Below are 22,823 nucleotides of genomic sequence, written 5' to 3'. Positions count from 1 at the left end.
AAAAAAATCAATGTATGCACCTTCATCAGCTTAATTTTTCCCCAGATCTAAAAATTCCTTTTTTCTCATTCAGTGGGGCTTGCTGGTAGCTGTTTTCCACTTCCAACTGAGACTATTGATGAAAGAAACCCAAAAAAGCACAGAAACACGACAAAACAAAGAAAAGAGGTTGGAGCTGCTGTAACTAGCCACACTTGTGGTGCCATATTGGATACCTGAGTATTCATTCTAATGAGAAGAATGACTCCAAAGCTATGGAGCTTGTGAATTTATTGGACAACTTTAAACTTACATTACATGTAAATGAAGCCACTGATAACATTCTCAACTTGGACTGAAGATAATAAATACATCTCTGCAAACACGCATCTTCCCAGATGCCTTTAAAAGCAATGTTGCAAAACCCTGACCAGAGAAACCCAACATAGATAGTAATGCACTCACCAATTATAGGCCAATGTCCAATCTTGCATTCATCAGTGAGATACTGGAAAAGATAGCCTCAGTGCAACCTCCTCTCTTAAAGAAAATTTTATTCTGGAGGATGTTCAGTCAAGCTTTAAAACATACCACAGCACTGAAACTGCTCTTACTAAAATAATCACTGACCTCAGAATAAATTGTTATGAAAATAACATCTATTACTAGCTGTCTACTACTATTAGCACCAATACACTACATAAAACAGTGAAGTTCTCCACTTCAACCACAACAAAGCAAATTGTCGAAGTAAATGCATAGTCATTGTGTACCTGTTCATCAGTCATATTGTAAGTGATCCGTAGCACTGCTGTCCCCCCATGCTCTACACTAGTGACTGATGTTTGAGGAGACAGGTTGTTCTTCAGCGTGGTCCAAACCTTTTCCTCTAAAAGGACAGAAAATAGATTATCAATAGTCTCCACACCTTATTCAGCAAAGATCCACTTGCACTATACAATATGTTAGCAGATGTGTAATAACACAATATACAGAGAAAAAGGTAGTAGTAGTAGTAGTATGATAGATGCATGTTTCCATGTCACAGAAGCTACTGTGACATTCACAAACAAAATTATATTCTTGTTTGATTTACAGACACAAATGTCTGTTTGTGGAGTACAATAAGCATAGCTGCAAAAGATAAATATTAACAGTAGCAATAATGATGAAGCAGAACTCATGTTTGTTAAAAAAACGGAGGGAGCACTGACAACAGCAATTCTGAGGAATGCATTTTTTGCTGTTTTGCTCAGAGTCACGTGAGACAATTAAACTGACTAACCCTACACCACTCTTGCAGTGCCACCTCACCTGTCATATCACAGCTGACTCTGAAGGGGGCAACAGATCCACTGCCATCAGGGTCAATCCAGTAGCTCCCTGAGCTTTTCCCCTGGTGCTTATACTCCTCACAAGACTGCTGATATATTGCTACAGAGGAGAAACAACATGATGTTCAGTAGATGCAAAACATTGTGTGTGTGTCTGGCATCTGCATGTGCACTCACAGGTATGGCAGGTAGCTCCAGTGTATCCAGTGCCACTACAGTTGCAGCTGAATGTGTCCCATGTCTGAGAACAGCGACCATCATGCTCACATTGGTTAGGAACACACCTGACATGATACACAATTTAACAGTGGAAGGAGACTTGTAAACACAAGGAGTACACAGTAAGGAACAGTTTTCAACCCACAATATTTGCTGCGAGGAAACAAAACTACCACTTTTCTGACAATCTTAAGTTTAATTAATTATGACTAAGTTGTATACCTGTCTATAATGGCACACATATCCAGGCTGACATTTTCAAAGGTTCCAATAAGACCCTGCTCCACAGCCCTGAGGTCAGCAAGGTGGTCATCTATGTGGATCATCTGCATGCAACCCTGGAAGGAGCGCTGAAGTGATCGGGCATTAGTGTGCAGAAAGTTGCCTAGAGTCAAGTGGAGAAATTCCAAGGTCATTATTGCATCCTCTGGAGAAATAATGTCACCCTATTTTTTGAATTGGGACCGTGCATATTAATCAACACTAGCACAACATCAGCACTAGGCATCAATGTAAATCCGTCCATCCATCCGTCCGTCCATCCATCCATCCATCCATCCATCCATCCATCCATCCATCCATCCATCCATCCATCCATCCATCGTCTATACCCGACTATCCCTTTCTGGGGTTGCGGGGGGACTGGAGCCTATCCCAGCGGTCAACAGGCGAGAGGCAGGCTACACCCTGAGCCAGTCGCCAGCCGATTGCAGGGCAACATATACAGATGAACAACCATTCACACTCACACTCACACCTAAAGACAATTTTAGAGTCAGCAATTAACCTAATGAGCATGTTTTTGGTCTGTGGGAGGAAGCCGGAGTGCACGGAGAGAACCCACACATGCACAGGAAGAACATGCAAACTTCACACAGAAAGGCCCGACCCGGGGATTGAACCGGCGACCTTCTTGCTGTGAGGCATGCGCACTACCTGCTGTGCACATTTACATTGATGCGGCACCTCACCGTGCCGCATCAATGTAAATGTGCCGGAATAATAACAAATCATCATACGAGATCAGATGGTTTGAAGCTGACAACAACACCCCTGCACAGAAGACACCACCCCCTCCAGATGACCAGGTGCTGTGCCTGTCTCCAGCTAGCGTGAGGAGATCCCTCTCCAGGATCAACACCCAGTTCCTGGGCGTGCACCTCACTAAAGACCTCTCCTGGAGCAGCAACACCTCTTCACTGGCCAGGAAAGCTCAGCAGCGCCTCTACTTTCTCTGCAGACTGAAAAGAGTTAGAGCACCAGTCCCCATCATGCACACCTTCTACCATAGAACCACCGAGAGACCACCGAAATGTTGTCGGCATATATTAGATAAATCTCTTAACAACTCTTTAAAACATTATTTTACCTGTATTTTAGCATAGTATTTAAGTGTTTAAAAAGTGTCAAAAAAAAAATCTTAAAAAAAAAATGTTTTCAGTATTCTAATTACCTTACAAAGATTGAGGAATTAAAAAAATGTGATTGGACAATATTTTTTTTCCTGACAGTTGTACTTTAACCTTTGGACAGACTTTAGGTAAATTACTGACATAGAGGCTGAACAGAATTGGACCCAGAATGGACCCTTGTGGAACCCCGACTAAGCAGCCGAGGTAAGGTGATTGCGAGTTTCCCATCTGTACAGCTTGTGTTTTATTTGCCCGATATGATTTCATCCAGCAGAGGGCACCATTAGAGAAGTTAAAATATGACTTTATGGTTTATCCTGTCAAAATGCTCTTTTCAAGTCTAAAAAAACAGCTCCAACATAACCACCCTGGTCTAATTAACCTTTGATATTTTCAAAAAAATAACAAATGGCTGTGTCTGTGGAGTGATGTTTGCAAAATCCAAACTGCATTGGATGTTGAGGGGTACGCCCATTGTTAAGATGTTCTGTTAACTCCATGCCAACTCATTTCTTGGCCACCTTTGGTACAACTGGCAAGATACTTACCAGTTGATAATTCTCTGGTTTGGTCTACTCCACCCTGTTTTATGGAAAGCTTTATTAGGTGTGCAATTAGCTAAGCAAAAGCTTCTGGTTAACTCTATGCTGTGCTTAACATTGAGCAGTTTATCTCAGCTGCATGTTTCTTCCACTCCCCATCAGCCAAATGGCCATAGCCAGGATCTTAGAAATGTTGAGGATATGAGTCCAAGAGGTTATGAGTCCAAGAGCCACCCTGCTCATTCAGCCTTTGGGTTGTAAAATATTAAAATCACAACATCATCTGTAATGATAAATTCTCAAAATAGAGGACATGCCTGCCGTGTCCTGTGTAATACCTATAGCCCAGCCCAAGGGCTCAATTAGATCCAAAATTTGAAATTCTGAAATGAATGCCTTGCTCTTCTAGAATATACAGGTATGTCCATGTAATAAACTGATTTAGCTGTTAATGCACGTCACTCATGCAAATATGTATTTCTGCCAAATACACTGCAAACAGAAGGAGACCCATATATATCTTTTCAACTGTCAGTGAAATAGTTGAAAAAGTTGCTGAAATAGTTAACAGTTACTTATTTTACACTCCTATCAATGCTGTTTCATCATGGTCTGTGAGTATTGTTTTTATTGTAAAGTGAGTAAAGTATCCAAAGTGTGATACACTTTAGTCACGCTTTGTGCTAAACCGACTAATGTAATTGGACTGCATGTTTCACCGCCTGAAAATAAAAATATCCTGCACTGCAACCACCTGATGAAATAAATAAAGTTACTTTGGAACATGACTTAATCACCTCCAAAGTAGTAGGTTCCTCCAGTCTGAATCTGGATGGGGATGGCTGTTCTGACTGTGGATGCCTCATCTCCATCCACTGTTAGCATAGCATAGTACTCCAATGCGTTCAGATGGACACTGTGCCACTGGCCATCATTCAAACCTGAACCTGCAAAGAAAAGCATACTTCAGTCTATAAACGTTTAACAGGATAAAATTAACAACAATAACAACAAAAATTGAGGAAAGCAGAACCATGAAGAAGTAACAACTATTATAACAAACTGAAAGCTCCAGAACCTTCATTCTGAAGACCAATGAGTTCAAGCTCACCTGATGAGATGTCAATACGAGCATTCTTTTTCTGTGTCACATTCATGTAGACAGTGACCTTGCCCTCTGTTAGACCCACTTCCACCCAGCCATCAGCCAGCACTGTGAACATCAGCAGCCCATTGGGATTCCATGTCCTGAAAGACAGACTGACTGACAGAGTGTCACTGTCACTCTGACCTGGCAGCCGCAGGAAGGACGTGGAGTTGAAGAAGACAGAGAAGGAGTTGGACTCAGCACACGAGAATGTCAGGTTATGCTACAATGGGAGAGAGAGAGAAATGAAACTAGTAAGTTTCAACCATGGACTATTGAAATTACTGCTCAGTCAGCGCTAACATTGAGAGTAAAACTTCATTTTTAATTGTATTTATTGCTAAACATAATTTAATGATAAAACCATATTCTGAGTGAGTAAACACATTTGACCACTTCTTCAGGAGTACTATTTTACCAGAGCCTTAATTAAGAGCAGGGAGCTTAACCTGAGATGTGACCACTGACCAACATAAACATCAACATTCAGCACGGGAGTGCTGAAAGTTTGCTGTTAGGTTAAGTCATATTAAATCAACGTTAACAGTTTCACATAAGACAGATAAACAGAAAACATGTATCCTGTCTTGTTTAGTGATGATCCATGTCTTTAGTGGCGTTTCATTGGACCTCTGAGAGTTGTAACCTAGCAAACAACTGCGACCTCCTACACACTACAGTTTCATAGCTGCAGACATTGCACCCACTGCCCCTCCTCCTCATCTCCAGTGGCTTCAACCATACTTCCCTGTCTTCAACTCTCCCCACCTTCACCCAGTATGTTAAATGTCACATCAGAGACAATAGAACCTTGGACTACTGCAAGCAAACACAAAGGATGCTTACTGTTTTCACCCTTTCCTTTACTGGGCTGCTCTGATCACAACTTAGCTCATCTGCTCCCTGCCAACATAACTATGGTAAATAAACAACCACTAACCATAAGGTGTGTGAGGAGATGGACTGAGGAGACCAGTATGGCACTGAAGGGCTGCTTTGATAACACTGACTGAGAAGTGTTGTGCAATCCACACAGGGAGGACACTGACAGTTTAACAACCTGCATCACGGACTACATAAACGTCTGTGTGGAAAACACTGTGCCTACTTCCCAAATAACAAACCCAGGGTGTTCCCATAACTAAAAGCCCCACTGAAAGAGAAGAAAAGGAATTTAGATTTGGGGACAAAAATTAGTTGAGGAGGGTGCAGAGGGAGCTGAACAGGAAGATAGGAGAGGCCAAGAGAGTTTCAGGAGGAAGGTGGTGGAGCACCTACAGGGGAACAATGCCAGAGAGGTCTGGAGAGGCCTGAAAAGAATCTCTGGCCACTCTAAAGACAGTGGGAGGGGTCCAGAATCTGGAGACCAGGAATGAGCAAATGAACTGAATCTGTTTTTCAACAGATCAGATTCTGTCCCCAGCCACCAGAGTACAGACCTGATGCCAGGTCCCAACAGGAACTCACCCCCACCCCCACGTCTCCTGCCATGGCCCTGCCTGACTTCACTGCAACTGCTACTACGATTAGTCATACTTCCATACTTCCTTTATTATTACATCCACTGTCACTGATATTGTGAGTGCATTTCTGTTTGTGTTTTTTCTGTTTGTCTCTCACTGTCCTTCTCTCACTCTCTCTTTTGTTCAACCGGTCGAGGCAGCCCACCCAGAGCCTTGTTCTGCCCGAGGTTTCTGCCTGTTAAAAGGAAATTTTTCCAACTTTGTCAAATGGTGTGAACTAAACCACCTTCTGTATCCCTTTTAATCTTTATTTTTTTTGCCTCTCTTTTTATACCTTGCTGACTGTAAACATTTAATTTCCCTGGCATATGATTAATTAAGTTTTATCTTTTCTTATCTTAATTGTTCGATTATTAATATATTAATTAATTAAAGAAGGTCCCTGGGTTACGATGTCCCCGACTTAACTCAACTTGCTGTTATCAATGAACGCTCATCAAATCATTTTGCTGTACTGTCATACATACAAAAGAACTACTTGGCATAGAGTGAAGAACACACACTATGTGGTCGTCTGAGCAGGGAAAGCACTACTCCCAATGCTGGAGCACCTGCCCCTTTGCCCCTTGATGCCCAAAGTGCCCCTTTGTGTGTGTGTGAAAGTCCGTCTGTGTGGCCCAAAATAATAATAAATAAAACAAAATAATAATCATTTAGATCTACCTTGGTTGGTCACATGATCCACAATGTGCCCTCACTCTGCCGTCACTGCCCTGACGTGCCCTGCTGCTAATCGCTAAGCTGCTGGAGATGGCCACTGCTAGTCTCGTGAAATCGAAGAAGGACCCGAGTAAACAACTGGTCCAGTGAGTAGGTTTTGCAGCGGTATTCATTTGTGCACGGTGTATTCTTGCAAGTTGACTGATAGCAACTTAAAAAACCTGAAGTGAAGTGAGCAATCAGCATCCTCTGTGTCGTCCAACTCTGCACACACACCTCTCACAGGTTATAGCTGCTAGTTAACCACACACAGCGTGCTGTGGGGGGAAATGTATGTCAGGCTTTTTTTTTGTTTCTGTATGTTTCTCTTATTATGGGCAAAGTGCATTAGAGAGATATCATGTTTTTTTTTTAACTGTCAAGCTGTTTTTTCCTATGTTTCTAGAGGCAATGAGGCATAGACTATGTTATTTCACTACAACTATGCAATATGCATATTCACATAATTTTGGACTATTACAGTATAAATTGTTAGAGTTACATACTTTACACTCATCTCCTTATAAGCTACATTCACATTGTCACACAACCAACATGCCCTCCAGTAACTATTATCTACACACACATAGCCACACAGGCAATATGACCTTTAGTAACCTCAGAAAACACAAGAACAAAATTTAACATATCACATTTCAGGTAACAATTAATTTACATATAGAGGGGGGTCTAGCCATCTTTTCTTTTAGGGCGCTAACTGCTTGCAGACTGCAATTTGTAGGGATGTCCCAATCACTTTTTTTTGCCCCAGAGTCCGAGTCATTTGATTTAGAGTATCCGCCGATACCGAGTCCCGATCCGATACTTCTATAAAACATTATGAAACGAACTAAGAGCAAAGAATAAGATCCAGGATGTCCCTTATTTTATTTTTTTTTTTTTTTTTTACCAACGGCTCTTATATTAACATGTAACACTTATGCACAATTGTGCATGCATGCAGGTATGAGGTAGCTGGAATTACAGTCTCAAGTCAGAACAACCATCCATCCATCCATCCATCCATCCATCCATCCATCCATCCATCCATCCATCCATCCATCCATCCATCCATCCATTTTCGATGCCGCTTATCCCTTTCGGGAGCCTATGTCAGCTGTCAACGGGCGGGAGGCAGGGTACACCCTGGGCCGGTCGCCAGCCGATCGCAGGGCAACATATATACACAAACAACCATTCACGCTCACACTCACACCTGGGAGCAATTTAGAGTCACCAATTAACCTAATGAGCATGTTTTTGGTCTGTGGGAGGAAGCCGGAGTACCCGGAGAGAACCCATGAATGCACGGGAAGAACATGCAAACTTCACACAGAAAGGCCCGACATGGGAATCGAACTGGCGACCTTGTTGCTGTTAGGCATGCACACTACCTGCTGCGCCACCGTGCAGCCCCAGAACTGAACACAGAAATAAAATAAAATTTTCTTCATTAGGAATAGTGCAACATTAAGTAAGGGATAATGCCCGACGAGGTCTCCATTATCAGAAATGAATGGATGACGCGGAGGCGTCAACCGTCCGACGCGAAGCGTCCAACGCGAATGAATGGACTTCGCCTTCATTTCTGATAATGGACACCTCGAAGGACAATATCCCACTTATATCATGGTCACTTGCGAAATAAATAAATATTAAATCAATTATTAATACATTAATGTTATTTTTTTCCATTAAAATCGTAAGTTTTTTCACAAGAAGCGGCTGAGTGGACTATTTAATATCTCTCGTTGTGACTCGTTGCCAAGGTAACCGGCTCTGGCCACAGAACCTGCAACCTGTTATATTAGGCCTAATCAGTGGATGGAAGTGAGATGATTGCTTAACGTTATGTTACATGATACAAAGTATCATTTCAGAGGGCAAGTGTACCTCATACCGCTTGTGTGTGTCCACTACTGTCTTGGCGTTGTGATAAATAAACTGTGAAACAACGTACGTTAACGTATGTTCTGAGTTTCTGTTGCCACGGTTACCAACTAGTTTGAGCCAGCGCAATTGTTCTCGTCGTTCACTTTGAAATATTTCCACACAGCAGCTGCGTGCTGCCATGTTCCGCGCATGCGCTGTTCAGTGGCGTCTGTCACAGACACAGACCTGGCCTGTAAACATTGGTAGTTAATAAATGCTATTTTATTCTCATTTATTTTTAATCACTAGCCCATATATTGTAAATATGATTAAAAATAACAATAAATATACATATGTATATATATTATTTATCCAATACCTGATTGGGACATAACGTCCAATCCGATCAAGTCTGCAGTCACGTGATCGGCCCAGATTTCCGATTACGTGATCGGATCGGGACAACACTAGTGATTTCCCAAAAGACTGAGATCCATGTACATGTTCTCTATCAGTGTGTTAATAAATACCCTTAACTGAAGACAGAATATCTCCTGACCTCTCTCTGCAAAAAATGACCACGCTCACAAAATACAACAATAATAGAAGAATGAAGAATGATTTTCTCAACCTCTCATTTAAACATATCAGTACTTGTTTGTTTATTACATTTACACACAAATATAATATGTGTACAAATTATATAACTTTTAGAACCTTGCTGTCTTGCACAAAGTCTATAGTCAAACTGAATAAAAGTACAAAAATATTTAAATACATGATTTCTATATCATTTCATATTTTTTTATTTTATTAATTTAGCACATTATGAATGGATTAAATTTGTGGCTGTCCATCCATCCATCCATTTTCTACACCGCCTATCCCTTTCGAGGTTGCGGGGGGGGGGCCTCAGCTGGGACAGCTGAGATAGGCTGTGTACACCCTGGACTGGTCGCCAGTCAATCGCAGGGCATTTGTGGCTGTACAGTACAATTTTTTGAAAAGGTATGAAACGTCACTGTACGTGTGTTTGTTTTATGTGCATCAGATTGTAGTTTAACAATCATATTTCATTCTGCAGAGATGCCTCGTAAGGAGAGGAGATTAAAGCAAAAACAAACAAACATACGAGGTGTGGACAATGATATGGTATATTGTGATTCCATGTTACATTCTTCATGAATATGGGTTGCTACCATTCAACCGGTTATATTGCAAGGTATGTTTCTGTATGGTGTTTCAAATTTGTTCTCCATGTGCCCTCTTTTAACTTTGCGCACCTGCCCCTCCAAAGGTCTCTGCACAGCCCTGGTGAGGAGCCAGCCGGTGTCCAATCCCCTGCAAGTGGTTATCTCCTGTCGGCTACAAGAGTTGTCTAAGCCTGGCAGTGTGTGACTGGCATCTCTCATGACCAGTCCTCTGCACACGAGACAATCATTCGCTTTGTGGTAGGTTTGTCTGAGCTCGTACTCCTTGTGTCCTTACTGTAACCAGACATGAACTGGGCTAGGTTTAAGATGGGGACTGATTCTACACCCACAGTCATATCGCTTGTTAGCCTCAAAAGACCTAGGGGTGCTATTTCCTTATTTTATGTATTTTGGCTCTTGTTTCCCACCTTTAATGTGGGCCTCATTTAGGAGGGTTTTATTTTCTTTTCGTTTGAGTGTGATTCAGGTAAGCTCTCGTTTTTGAGAGTTCTCTTTTGGTTATGTTTATTTCATTTGTTTGAAAAGCACCCAATGGCTCTTTTCATTGTCTTGGAAATTACCCCTTTGTATCCAAACAATTTAAATCACTTGGGTTTAAATAATAACCATTTTAACCATTTACATCTGGTTGTGTTTTTGTTTAAAAGCAAACTTAAGACCTACCTTTTAATGTGTTTTCATTGAACCTTACTAATTTTATTTATTTCTCTTTTATTCATTTGTTTTAGCCTGTTTTACTTGTTTTATCCTTTTAATTCTATTTTTATTTTCTTGATTCCCTCTTCATAACCTACTTATTATGTATACCTCTGGAGTTTCCTAATTGCAAATTCATGCAAAGCTGTGTTATCACGTCATAATTTCCTGTTTGTATTGAGTCAGTATTTATAACATAGTCATTAAATGTTTGTGCGTGGATCAGGGTGGTGTGTGGGGGGTTGGGGAGGGAATGTTTTCTTTTTTTGAGTGTGTTTTTATTATATATGTATGTTTATTATGTTATTTCATTATCTAAAGCACTGTACACACACACACACACACACACACACACACACAGAGTCAGAAATAGAGTTGTCTTACAAAGCTGGAGGTGTCCACTTTCTTCCTGCGGACTAGGTTAGTGATGTTGTCTCCATTGTACGTAATTCCCTCCATGCAGCCCACAAAGTTCTCTCGGCCTCCTGAGCTCGGCTTCACTGAAGCAGGAAGCCCTCCAAAACTGATCTGAGGACAGACAGCATTCGACAACATGGACTGAATAAAGTTGATCAGACTGTGATGTTTATTGTACTGCTGTGACCAACACACACTTAGCGTCAGGAACTCTACATAATCATACAATTGGCTTTCAATTCAAGCTGAAATTCTATTCCATTTCTTTCTTTCTTTTGTACTGACAGCATTGACCATCACATCCCATTACAGAGACTGGAACATTAAATTGGCATTAAAGACAACACACTATGCTGATTTAAATCCTATTTTTCAGCTTGACCTCAGTTTGTACATCTTAATGATTAGTTCCCTATACATGAAAAAGCTAGTTAACTACTTCCACAAGGTTCTGTGCTTGGACCAATTCTATTCACCTTATATATGCTTCCTTTAGGCAACCCCCAGGGGCAGGGCTTGTGGACAGGCAAGCCAGACAGTTGCTTGGAGTCCCCGGCCACTAGGGGGGCCCCGGCCACTTATTTACAACAACGATTATTGATAGGTCTGGGCTTTCAGGGACCTCTGTTGGTCCCTGGACCTCACTTTGAGAACCACTAATCTATTTTTTCAGTATTCTTCTCAAATGTCCCAGAAATTGCGCATTTATGTGTGCAAAAAACAAATTTTTGCGGCGTGCACGGGAGGGTTGGGGGCCCCAGGGATTTCTTGCTTGGAGCCCCAAGAGACCCTGGCAACACCACTGGCAACCCCTACTCCAAAAATGTGATGCTGTGGAAAACATACATAAAAGCAGAATGCAATCATTTGCAAACAAATTGTTCATATAGACAATGGTATTCAGAAGTGTTCCTAAGCCCATGTAGTAATATCCAAAACACAAAATCTAAAGATATAGTTACTCTAGATGGCATTGCCCTGGCCTCCAGCACCACTGTAAGGAGTCTCTGAGTTATCTGTGATCAGGATATGTCCTTTAACTCCCATATAAACATAATTTCAAGAACTACCTATATTTTCACCTATATAACATCGCAAAAATCATCAGGCACATCCTGTCTCAAAATGATGCAGAAAAGCTTCGGGAATTAGTTACGTATAGGCCGGTGTATTGCAGCTCATTATCAGGCTGCCCCAATAAGTCTCTAAATACTCTCCAACTGATCCAGCATTCTGTGGCATGTGAACTGACAGGAACTAGGAAAAGAGATCATATTTCTCCCATATTAGGTCCTCTGCAGTGGCAAACTGAGTATGTTTGTCTGCTTCTTGGGAGCCTGAAGAAGAGTTTTTATTGAGATAACAATAGATTTGTTGGTAGTTGAACTGTGGGGTTTGCGTTGATCAATCAGATGACTGTGGTGTTACTGTGGCTTTTTCCCCTATGGCTGACATCATTGTCAAGGCCACGTTAACTGCTGGAGAGAGTGTTGTGTGTTGAGCTTCTGAGTTCACACGTAAATGTTACACCGGCGAATTTGCAGCTCCTAAATCGCAGTCTCCTTTTCTCTAGTACAGGATTTCTACAACTAGTGTAAATGTAGATTAAAAGTATGTCTGATTTAGACATAAATATGAACTAGAACCTTGTCTGCTTCAGCCTTGTGTTGGTCTAAGCACATGCGACAATGATTATTTGATTAAATGATATTTTGCTCCTGTCCTGACCTTTGACTTCCAATAAAAATCAGATACAGACCTTTAAGTGATAATGCAGAAGGAAAGCCTAGTGCTCAAAAGTGTTTCAATAAAGAATGGTTAAATATAGAAGAATGAGTACAGAGCATTACATGCCTTTCGCTGGCAGAAAATGACAGAGATATCCACCAATGATCCCCTGCTGGATGCACGGGGCCTGAGGGGTTCATGGTTGGCACCTTAACCCCTCAGCCACCTGAGCACCCCTATGTAGAGAGTTTTCTTTATGCATTTAAAATGGTTACAACACCACATGTAATGATAGACAGGTTTGTTGCAACTAACCCAACAAGCTTCAATAGTGGGTTCATACCATCAGTGTGCATTGATGGTTTACACCTTGGATGGGGACCTCCGGCTGATGGGCAGGGACTATTTGATCTTGCCCACAAAGCAATTAATAAATATGGATTCATGGAGATGAAGGTAAAACCTCTCGTGGAACTTGTAGAGTCTTAGAGTGACAGCAAAGTGGCTATGTGATTTGACCTCATGGTGGACAATAAGAGTTGAAACTTGAAGGGCAAAAATCAGCTTGTTAGCTCTCTGCTTTGAATGTGAAATCATATTACATCCTGAGGATTTTCCCACTGTGAGGAGACATGCTGTGAGAAGCTCCTGTCAAAACTAGATCTTGCAAAGACTCAGTTCCGCTCATGACAGACTGACCCAAACCTGAAAAACCAGCAGTGAGTAGCATCATCACTACCATCTAACATCAGACACCTCACCAAAGACAAGCAGTTACAGCCACTGCATTGAGGTCAGTGTTATATGTGTTTGATCATTTAGTATGGCCTGCGAAGGATGTTAGAAAATTTTAAATGGCTCCTGATAGAAAAAAGCAATAAGTGAAGTCTTCAGATTTGTGACATCAGTTTAAGATGATTACAATGCAGCATGAGCCACAGGGAGTCTCTACCTCATAATCCAGGTCCAGGTGGTCAAACTCTCCATTGGTCCTGAACTTCTGAGTGTGGTGGTCCAGAGTGAAGTTGACATTCCTACGGTAGCGCTCTATGACAACTGAATGCCAATGGTCATCGTCCAGTAAGCTCCCACTGGTCACAGATGTGTGACCCTGAATTGATCCATACTGGTTACTGCCTAGAGAGAAGCAAGCAAATCACACAAACAGGAACAGGTTCTAAATGTATCATCACACATCTGACAGTCATAGATAATACAGCTCTTAGAATTTCAATTCAATTGGCTGTCTCTCAATAGAATACATTTTCAGTACTTTGGCTGTCCTTGAAACCATACAGACTTTATGGGAGGCTACCTAAGTTTTTTTTTTTTTTTAACCATATGTTTATTAATTTTTGTCGACAAGATTTACAAGACAAGACAGACCTTACCAAAAATTAATAAGTGACAGAGACAAAAGACATAACAATAATCGTGAACAGTAATAGTAATAGTAATAATGATAATAATATAGACAATAATAATAATAATAATAATAATACTGTTAAGAAATATATACATAAGAATAAAATAAAATAAAAAAAAACCCAAAGCAAAAAAACAGAAACAAAAAAAAAAAAAAAAAAAAAAACTATATAAAAGGGGCAGAGACAGTACTATCGTATTTAACACACAGTCATCTATTCAAGAAAAAGTCCAGGTTGACCAGCAGATGATCCCTAGCATAAAGGTTCTCTCCTGCTTGTTAATTTGAGAAATTAGATATTGATTTATTGTTCATGGTCACCGTTCACATTATCAATTCTTTGCAGCTGAGCTGGCACACTAATGTTCCCCAGCAGTTGAACAAGAGGGGCCCAAATTTTTTCAAAGGTTTCGCCTTTTCTCTTTAGTATGTAAGTAATCTTCTCAAAAGAATAGCATGTACTCATTTCTCTAAGCCAATGACCCACCTGTGGCCTTTGGGTGCTCTTCCACATCAACACTATAATACGCTTAGCTTGAAGTAAACACATGTTCATAAGAATTCGTTTATTCCTTGATATAGCTAATGTGGGAGGGAACAGCCCCAGGATGAAGATTTTAGGATCAAGAGGTAACTTTACATCTAACATTTTATGTATGTTTTGTGAAATCTCCTGCCAGAAGGTCTGAATCATTTTGCAATCCCACATACAGTGAAAGAGAGTACCTTTAAATTGCTCACATTTAATACATGTATTGGAAATATTACTATTAAACTGATGTAATTTAGCTGTAATTAGATAGGTACGCATCAGCCAGTTGTATTGTAGTAGTCTTAATCTTGTGTTAGCAGTTTGTCTATGTGCCTCAATACAAATCACCCCCCAATCCTGTAAAGAGATCTCCTCCTGGATATCTCTCTGCCAGGCTTCAAGGCGGTCAACAGAGGATTCAACTGAGTTACAAACCAACATGTTGTACAACACAGAGATACGCCCTTTACCACAACAGTTCTCAGAGATTAAACGTTCCATTTTGGAGAGAGGAGGAGGAGATAATGATTGATTGTGTGAAGCTAATATGAAGCTTCTTACCTGCAAATATTTGAAAAAGTGGCTATTCAAAAGGTTATATTTAGTACATAGCTGTTCAAATGACATCAAAGTTTCATTCTGAAACATATCTCCTATTTTAGTGAGACCTTTACTAGCCCAGGAATAAAAACCTTGGTCTGTTTTACTTGGTTTAAATTGGTCATGACCCCAGATAGGACTAAAACGGGATATTAAGGAGATTTCACCTAGTACTTCTCAAACCTTATACCAAACATTAATCATATTCAACACAAATGGGTTTGTTGTATGTTCCCTTAACTTTTTAATATTGGCAGAGTACAAGTATGTATTAAGTTTTAGTTTGGGTCTAAGTGAAGATGACTCAATATTTACCCATGGTATGATTGGTTCTGAGGTAAAGTAATACATTACCGTACATAACTGCGCAGCGCAGTAATACCACTGGAAATTGGGGAGCTTGAGTCCCCCTCTCTCATAAGGCAAATATAGTAATGTCAAGCGTAAGCGGTGACGCCTCTTATTCCAAAGAAAATTCAGACACATTTTCTTTAGTTTCGAAAAGTAGGATGTTGGCAGTGGTAATGGTATATTCTGAAACAGGTGTAGCAATTTCGGAAGAGTATTCATTTTAATTACATTAATTCGCCCTATTAAGGAAAGCGGCATATTAGACCATGTTTCTAGTGATTTAGAAATTGACTCTAAGACAGGATCATAATTGGTTTGGATAACTCTTTCCACATTGGGGACTATGTGTACGCCCAGATAGGTAAAGTTATCTGTTTGGCAAAACGGGGAAGTATAATCCATTGGATTACGTCTTTCATCTTCATTCAGTAGTATTAAAGAGGATTTTGCATTATTTACCCTATAACCTGAGAATGATCCAAAGTTCTTAATTAAATCTAGTAAGGCCGGAATTGAGTATGATAAGTCAGTAAGGAATAAAATTACATCATCAGCAAATAGCGCTATGCGATGATCCATCTGTCCTAACTTGATCCCAGAAATATTATTGTGAGCTCTAATTGCCATGGCAAAGGGCTCTATGGCTATTGTAAATAAGAGGGGTGACAAGGGACACCCTTGCCGGACCCTTCGATTGATATTAAATGGTCTAGAGATGACATTATTAGTAAGGATTTCAGCAGTGGAACATATGTACAGTAATTTTACCCATTCACAAACAGTGGAGCCAAAACCAAACCGGTCCAAAGCTGCAAATAGGAAAGGCCATTCAATTCTATCGAATGCCTTTTCCGCATCGACTGAGATTAAAGCTGTGTCAGGTGCATCCCTCTTTTCATGTAGTATATTTAACACCCTCTGTACATTATGAAAACCTTGTCTCCCTTTAATATATCCATTCTGATCAACCTCTATAATATCTGGGAGTACAGATTCTAACCTAAGTGCTAATACCTTACATGAAATTTTAATGTCAGAATTTAAAAGAGAGATTGGACGGTAAGACTGACATTTATGGGCCGGTTTATTTGGTTTTAAGAGTAAAGTGATCATGGCTTCTCTCGGTGAGGGAGGAAGCGAACCATTATGGTAGGATTCACAAAACATTTCCATAATAGGAATTACAAGTTTGTTTTTAAATTTTTTATAAATATCTATTGGCAAGCCATCGGGACCGGCTGCTCTACCTGGATTCATAGCATCACTTGCTTCAACAATTTCATTTGCAGTAAAATCAGATTCTAAATTAGTTTTTGCCTCTCTTGAGATAAGCGGGAATTTCAAATTATCTAAAAAGGAGGTTTGTGCATTAGAATTAGATGGGTATTCTGAGGAGTATAAGGATTCGTAAAAATCTCTAAAGATGTCGTTTATCTCTTTAGGGTCCACTGTCACTGAGGCTACCTAAGTTGATGCTGAGCTGTAGCCTTGCCCTGGAGAGCTCCAGAGAAATGTAGTCTCCCTGCTGTCCCTCTCCGTGGAGCAGGACCCCATCTCCAGTTGTGGTTCTAAATTTTAGAGAGATGACATCCTTCACAATCTTCATCTTCTTACTCCTGAAGCGGTAGGAGATGACACCATGGCCATCAAAACTGATCACATCTGTCCCTGGAAGACAAAAAAAAGGAAATGATCTTCTGATATGAATCTGCTGAGCCTAATGTATATGATAAACAGAGCAAGATGAATGTGTTACTTCCAGGCTGGATTACTGCAGTTCCTTACTATCAGGCTATATTTCACAGGTATTAGCCTCTCTGCACTGGCTCTCTGTAAAATCCAGAATATAATTTAAAATCCTTCTCCCTAAAGCACTAGCATATCCAAAAAAGCTCCACTTGAACACTGGAATCTCAGAATACAGGCCTACTTGCACTTCCTTAAGTCTCCAAAAGCAGAATGGGAGCCACAGGCTTCATCTATCAAGCTCCTCTCCTGTAGAACTATATTCCTGGAGGTCTGGGAGGCAGACACCCTCTCTATATTTAGAAGTAAGCTTAAAACTTTCCCCTTTGATAAAGCCTACATGTAGGGCTGACTCAGGTTTGCCTTGTTCTAACCCCTGGATAGGGTATGGTCCTGAACTGCTCTAGATGGAATGCGTCCTCAAACAACTTCTGTTGCGATTTGGTGCAATATAACTAAGATAAAATAGAAATTAATTGAAGAAGATTAGTTGAAGAAATATGTATTTTGATCAACAGTGTTGGCCTAGCTCAATATCAGTCCAGGTTCACCACTTTGATAAATACATGATTGTATAAAGGATATTACAACATGGGCTCTGGAACATTTAAAACCACTCTTGGTAAAAGCAGTTTGTTTGCAAATTATTGCATTTTGTTTTTATTTAAGTTGACACAGTGACCCAAGTTTTTTGAAAACAAGGTTGTATACAAAATCAAATATTAGCACCATTATCCTTTAAAATTACTTAAATGTCACAGAAGAAGCAGTACACCAATTTAATGCAGCTCCATCACAAATTCAAATTCAAACTGGAGTTTGACAACAAACAAGCATTTGATCTCTTCTGATCTGCAAAAATGGGGCATCTGTGATGACTGACAGAATGTTACCTTTACTCCAAGGCTCCAGAGACATGTCTCCCTGCTGTCCACTGCCTTTTAACTTCTATTTTCTAGAATTTTCTAAAATTTCTACCTCCTGCTCTCCCTCAGAGCAGAGTCAAGCACAGTGGCTTGTAAATGAGCAGTTCGCAAATTAGAGTGCATGTCTGGGATGAATGTTATTGATAAAAACACATTGCAGTTCCATATGAAAATCATACAGTTGTTGGCATCATTAATAACGGCTGCTCCTCATCAAGAGACATTGTGCCTTTTCGTGAAGTATCACATCGTCATCCATCACGTGCAACTTCATCATCACAGCTCATCACATAACTGTTCAATGCATTCCTAGTAAATCTTTATATTTTATTTACCCTGACAAAGAATTTGGTATTGCATCCTACTCACTACAGGAGATATAGCGGTTGTCAAACTATCAGAAGGTCGGTGGTTCGATTCCTGGCTACATGCCAAAGTATCCTTGGGCAAGATACTGAATCCCGAAACCGCCCCCCGATGCTGTGCCATCTGCGCATGAATATATAACTCAGCTTAGCTACCGTATGAATATGTGTGCAAATGGGTTAATGCAGACTAGTTATAAAAGCGCTTTGAGTGATCTTCAGACTACAGAAGTGCATTACAAATACAGTCCATTTACAATCCATTTTCCATTTCATCAGCTATATCTTTTCTCTGTGACTAATGTCCATATTACGTATTTTGTCTGTTTGGCAGGATATTCCTGTACAGATCATGGCATCACTGCCCCCTTAAAAATGATTTCATGATAGGGTTGTTAATATTCCGAGTCATCCCTGTACAGGAAGTACTGAACCAGCTCTCCGTTTAAAAGGTCTATTTCTCAGTCCAACAGTATATTACCCTAGTCGGTTGAAAATCTGAAAATTGTGTAAGCTGGTGGCAAGGAGACGCGCCTAGCTTCTAACTGCCCACATTTGGGCACCTATCCTGTTACCTCTGATACCTACCTACCACCTAGCCGAATAACCCTTGAGATACATACAGTTACCAGCCACACCTGTTAACAGCAGCTCACCTATAAATGATCTAGGCTCTTGGTAAGAGTGTCAGGATAAGATTAAGTGGCCAATATGCCCCGAGGATATATATAAGGAACGTCCAACACTTATTCTTTAACTTCTGATTATTTATTATTGGATATGTATATATTAAACAAGTGAAATCAATGATAGTATAAAGTCAATCAGTTCTAAATCAACAAATATAGACAAGGAATCTAAACTATGACTGAAGCTGATCTAATACTCATTGAATGAAGAGAGATTAGTCCCATTCTTATTGCAGCAGTGAGTGAGGAAGAATTTAAACCTGAATTTATAATCCACAGTCATTTGGAAAGTGGTTATTCCTCCTGTCCTCTGTCTTCTTGAGTTGACTGTAGAGTTTTTCTAACTCCTTTGCGAAGTTTTGCTTCTCCCATTCTCCTTCTCTTGAGTTGGCTTGGTCTTTCCTTCCTTCCTAACCCTTGTTGGTTGTTTTATAATCTTTCCCTGAATCCCTCCCCTCCATTGCACACATTCTTTTGCACACCAAACTGCCATATTGTGTCGTGTGCAACTTTATGTGTTTATATCCCTTTTAGGAAATTTTCCTGCCAAGCTTTGGCCTTTGGCTTGGTTTGGCACAGGCCACTAGGTATGGCCTACGTGACTCACTCATCTGGATGTATCCCCCTCTGGTATTTGCTTTCAGTGTTATAGTACATCCACAGCTGTTTTTTCTTTCTTTTTTCAGTTCACAAGACCACAAGCACCACACACAACACTTCTGTCAGTTTGACTCACAGCTCCTTCTCAATGACATCTGAACTTGAGTAATGATGACATAACATGTGCTGTGATTAGTTGGGGTCACATGGCCAGAGTTTATGGCACTGTGATCATTAGATCTGACATGGTGACCATTGTCAAAGGCAAAATTAAATAAATAAATAAATAAATTGCAGTCTGATTCCAACACAAGGACACACAAGGGGTTGAAATGTCTGTATGTATTAACCTCCACTCCTCCTCTGTTCTCATCCCTCAAAGAGAGAGAGAGAAAAAGTAAAACAAAGGGACACTGAACTGTATTTATTTTAATTTTGTCTTTTGTTTTTCCTGTCCATCTAAGTATGCATGCCTGTGAATGTATTGTATACACATTACACAAAACATTACAACCACCTGCCTATTATTGTGTTGGTCTCCCTTTTGCTGTCAAAACAGCCCTGACCTGTTGAGGCAAGGAGTCTGCTAGACTGCTGAATGTGTGCTGTGGTATCTGGCATCAAGATGTTAGCAGCAGATCCTTGAAGTCCTGTAAGTTGCAAGGTGGGGCCTCCCTGTATCAGACTTGTTTGTCCAGCACATCCCACAGATGCTCAATTGGATTGAGATCTGGGGAATTTGGAGGCCAAGTCAACACCTCAAACTTGTACTCCTGAACCATTTTTGCTTTGTGGCACTGCGCATTATCCTGCTGAAACAGGCCACAACCATGAAAGGGTGTACATGGTCCGCAACAATACTTAGGTAGGTGGTACGTCTAAAAGTAACATCCACATGGATGGCAGGAAACAAGGTTTCCCAGCAGAACATTGCCCAAAGCATCAGACTGCTTCCGCCAGCTTGTCTTCTTCCCATAGTGCATCCTGGTGCCATGTGTTCCCCAGGTAAGTGACACACATGCACCCGGCCATCCGTGTGATGTAAAAGAAAATGTGATTCATCAGACCAGGCTACCTTCTTCCATTGCTCCGTGGTCCAGTTCTGATACTCATGTGCCCATTGTTGCTGTTTTCGGCATTGGACAGGGGTCAGCATGGGCACCCTGACTGGTCTGGGGCTATGCAGACCCATACACAACAAACTGAGATGCACTGACTCCTTTCTATCAGAACCAGCATTAACTTTTTTGGGGGCAATTTGAGCAACAGTAACTCTCCGCAGGGTTCTGTGCTTGGACCAATTCTATTCACCTTATATATGCTTCCTTTAGGTAAGATTATCAGGAAGCACTCAATAAATTTTCATTGCTATGCAGATGATACCCAGCTATATTTATCAATGAAACCGGAAGAAACCAGTCAGTTAACTAGACTACAAGCATGTCTTCATGACATAAAGACCTGGATGACCTGCAATTTTCTGATGCTAAACTCGGACAAAACTGAAGTTATAGTAGTAGGCCCTAAACATCTTAGAAGGTCACTTTCTGATGACATAGCAGTTATGGATGGCATTGCGCTGGCCTCCAGCACCACTGTAAAGAATCTGGGAGTTATCTTTGACCAAGACATGTCCTTTCACTCCCATGTAAAACAAATTTCAAGGACTGCCTTTTTTCACCTACGTAATATCGCAAAAATCAGGCATATTTTGTCTCAAAATGATGCAGAAAAACTAGTCCATGCATTCGTAACTTCCAGGCTGGATTATTGCAATTCTTTACTATCAGGCTGCCCAAATTCGCTGCTGAATATTCTCCAGTTGCTCCAGAACGCTGCAGCACGTGTTCTGACAAAAACCAGGAAGCGAGATCATATTTCTCCAATACTCGCCACTTTGCACTGGCTCCCTGTAAAGTTTAGAATAGAGTTTAAAATTCTCCTCCTTACTTACAAAGCCATAAGTGGCCAGGCACCTTCTTATCTTAAAGAGCTCATAGTACCTTATTGCCCTACTCGAACACTGCGTTCCCAGAATGCAGGTCTACTTATGGTTCCTAAAGTCTCAAAAAGCTGAACAGGAGTCAGAGCATTTAGCTATCAAGCTCCTCTCCTGTGGAACCATCTTCCAGTCTTTGTCCGGGAGGCAGACACTGTCTCTACATTTAAGAGTAGGCTTAAAACTTTCCTTTTTGATAAAGCTTATAGTTAGGGCTGGCTCAGGCTGGTCCTGGACCAGCCCCTAGTTATGCTGCTATAGGATTAGACTGTTGGGGGACATCCAAAGATACACCGAGCTCCTCCGTCCTTCTGTCCCTCTCCATCCGCACGCTCTCATGTCCTACCACGGCGTGTTACTAACTTAGCTCCTTCCCCGGAGTCTCTGTGCTTTGTCGTCTTGCAGGTTCCCATGGACAGTGGCTGAATCTGGATTGTGGATTTCAGCTGCGTCTCCTGCCTTGGCCCTGCCTGACATCCACTGCAACTGCTACTGCTGTTATTACATCCACTGTCACTGTTACTGTGACTGCATGTCTGTCTCTCTGTCTCTGTCTCTCTCTCTCTCTCTCTCTCTCTCTCTCTCTGACTGCTTTTCTTTCTGTCTGTCTGTCTGTCTGTCTGTCTGTCTGTCTGTCTGTCTGTCTGTCTGTCTGTCTGTCTGTCTGTCTGTCTCACTCTCTCTCTCTTGCTCTTCCTCTCTCACCCAACCGGTCGAGGCAGATGGCCGCCCACCCAGAGTCTGGTTCTGCTCGAGGTTTCTGCCTGTTAAAAGGAAGTTTTTCCTCGCCACTGTCGCCAAGTGCTT

At 41.0% G+C, this 22,823-nt stretch overlaps 3 protein-coding genes across 3 annotated transcripts in view; 1 reads left to right on the top strand and 2 right to left on the bottom strand.

The window, feature by feature from the left end:
• The window catches only part of tmem68 (transmembrane protein 68), a 369,137-nt gene that overhangs the window by 116,470 nt on the left and 229,844 nt on the right, over nt 1-22,823 (bottom strand). The window lies entirely within an intron of this gene.
• The window catches only part of cntnap2b (contactin associated protein 2b), a 159,255-nt gene that overhangs the window by 39,530 nt on the left and 96,902 nt on the right, over nt 1-22,823 (bottom strand). Inside the window, exons 5-13 of the mRNA XM_070974612.1 lie at nt 17,156-17,359; nt 13,735-13,919; nt 11,022-11,165; nt 4,598-4,856; nt 4,284-4,433; nt 1,755-1,917; nt 1,491-1,597; nt 1,294-1,413; nt 753-868 (exon numbers count right to left, since the gene is read on the bottom strand). Of these exons, the coding sequence (XP_070830713.1) occupies nt 753-868; nt 1,294-1,413; nt 1,491-1,597; nt 1,755-1,917; nt 4,284-4,433; nt 4,598-4,856; nt 11,022-11,165; nt 13,735-13,919; nt 17,156-17,359 (1,448 nt within the window). The remainder of the gene's footprint in view (nt 1-752; nt 869-1,293; nt 1,414-1,490; nt 1,598-1,754; nt 1,918-4,283; nt 4,434-4,597; nt 4,857-11,021; nt 11,166-13,734; nt 13,920-17,155; nt 17,360-22,823) is intronic.
• The window catches only part of xkr4 (XK related 4), a 350,180-nt gene that overhangs the window by 258,143 nt on the left and 69,214 nt on the right, over nt 1-22,823 (top strand). The gene's annotated exons all lie outside the window — the stretch shown is intronic.

Source organism: Chaetodon trifascialis, chromosome 11 (assembly GCF_039877785.1).
Source record: "Chaetodon trifascialis isolate fChaTrf1 chromosome 11, fChaTrf1.hap1, whole genome shotgun sequence".
Classification (NCBI taxonomy): Eukaryota; Metazoa; Chordata; class Actinopteri; order Chaetodontiformes; family Chaetodontidae; genus Chaetodon; species Chaetodon trifascialis.
The sequence above is the reverse complement of the archived record's forward strand: the minus strand, read 5'-3'. Positions and strand labels throughout refer to the sequence as shown.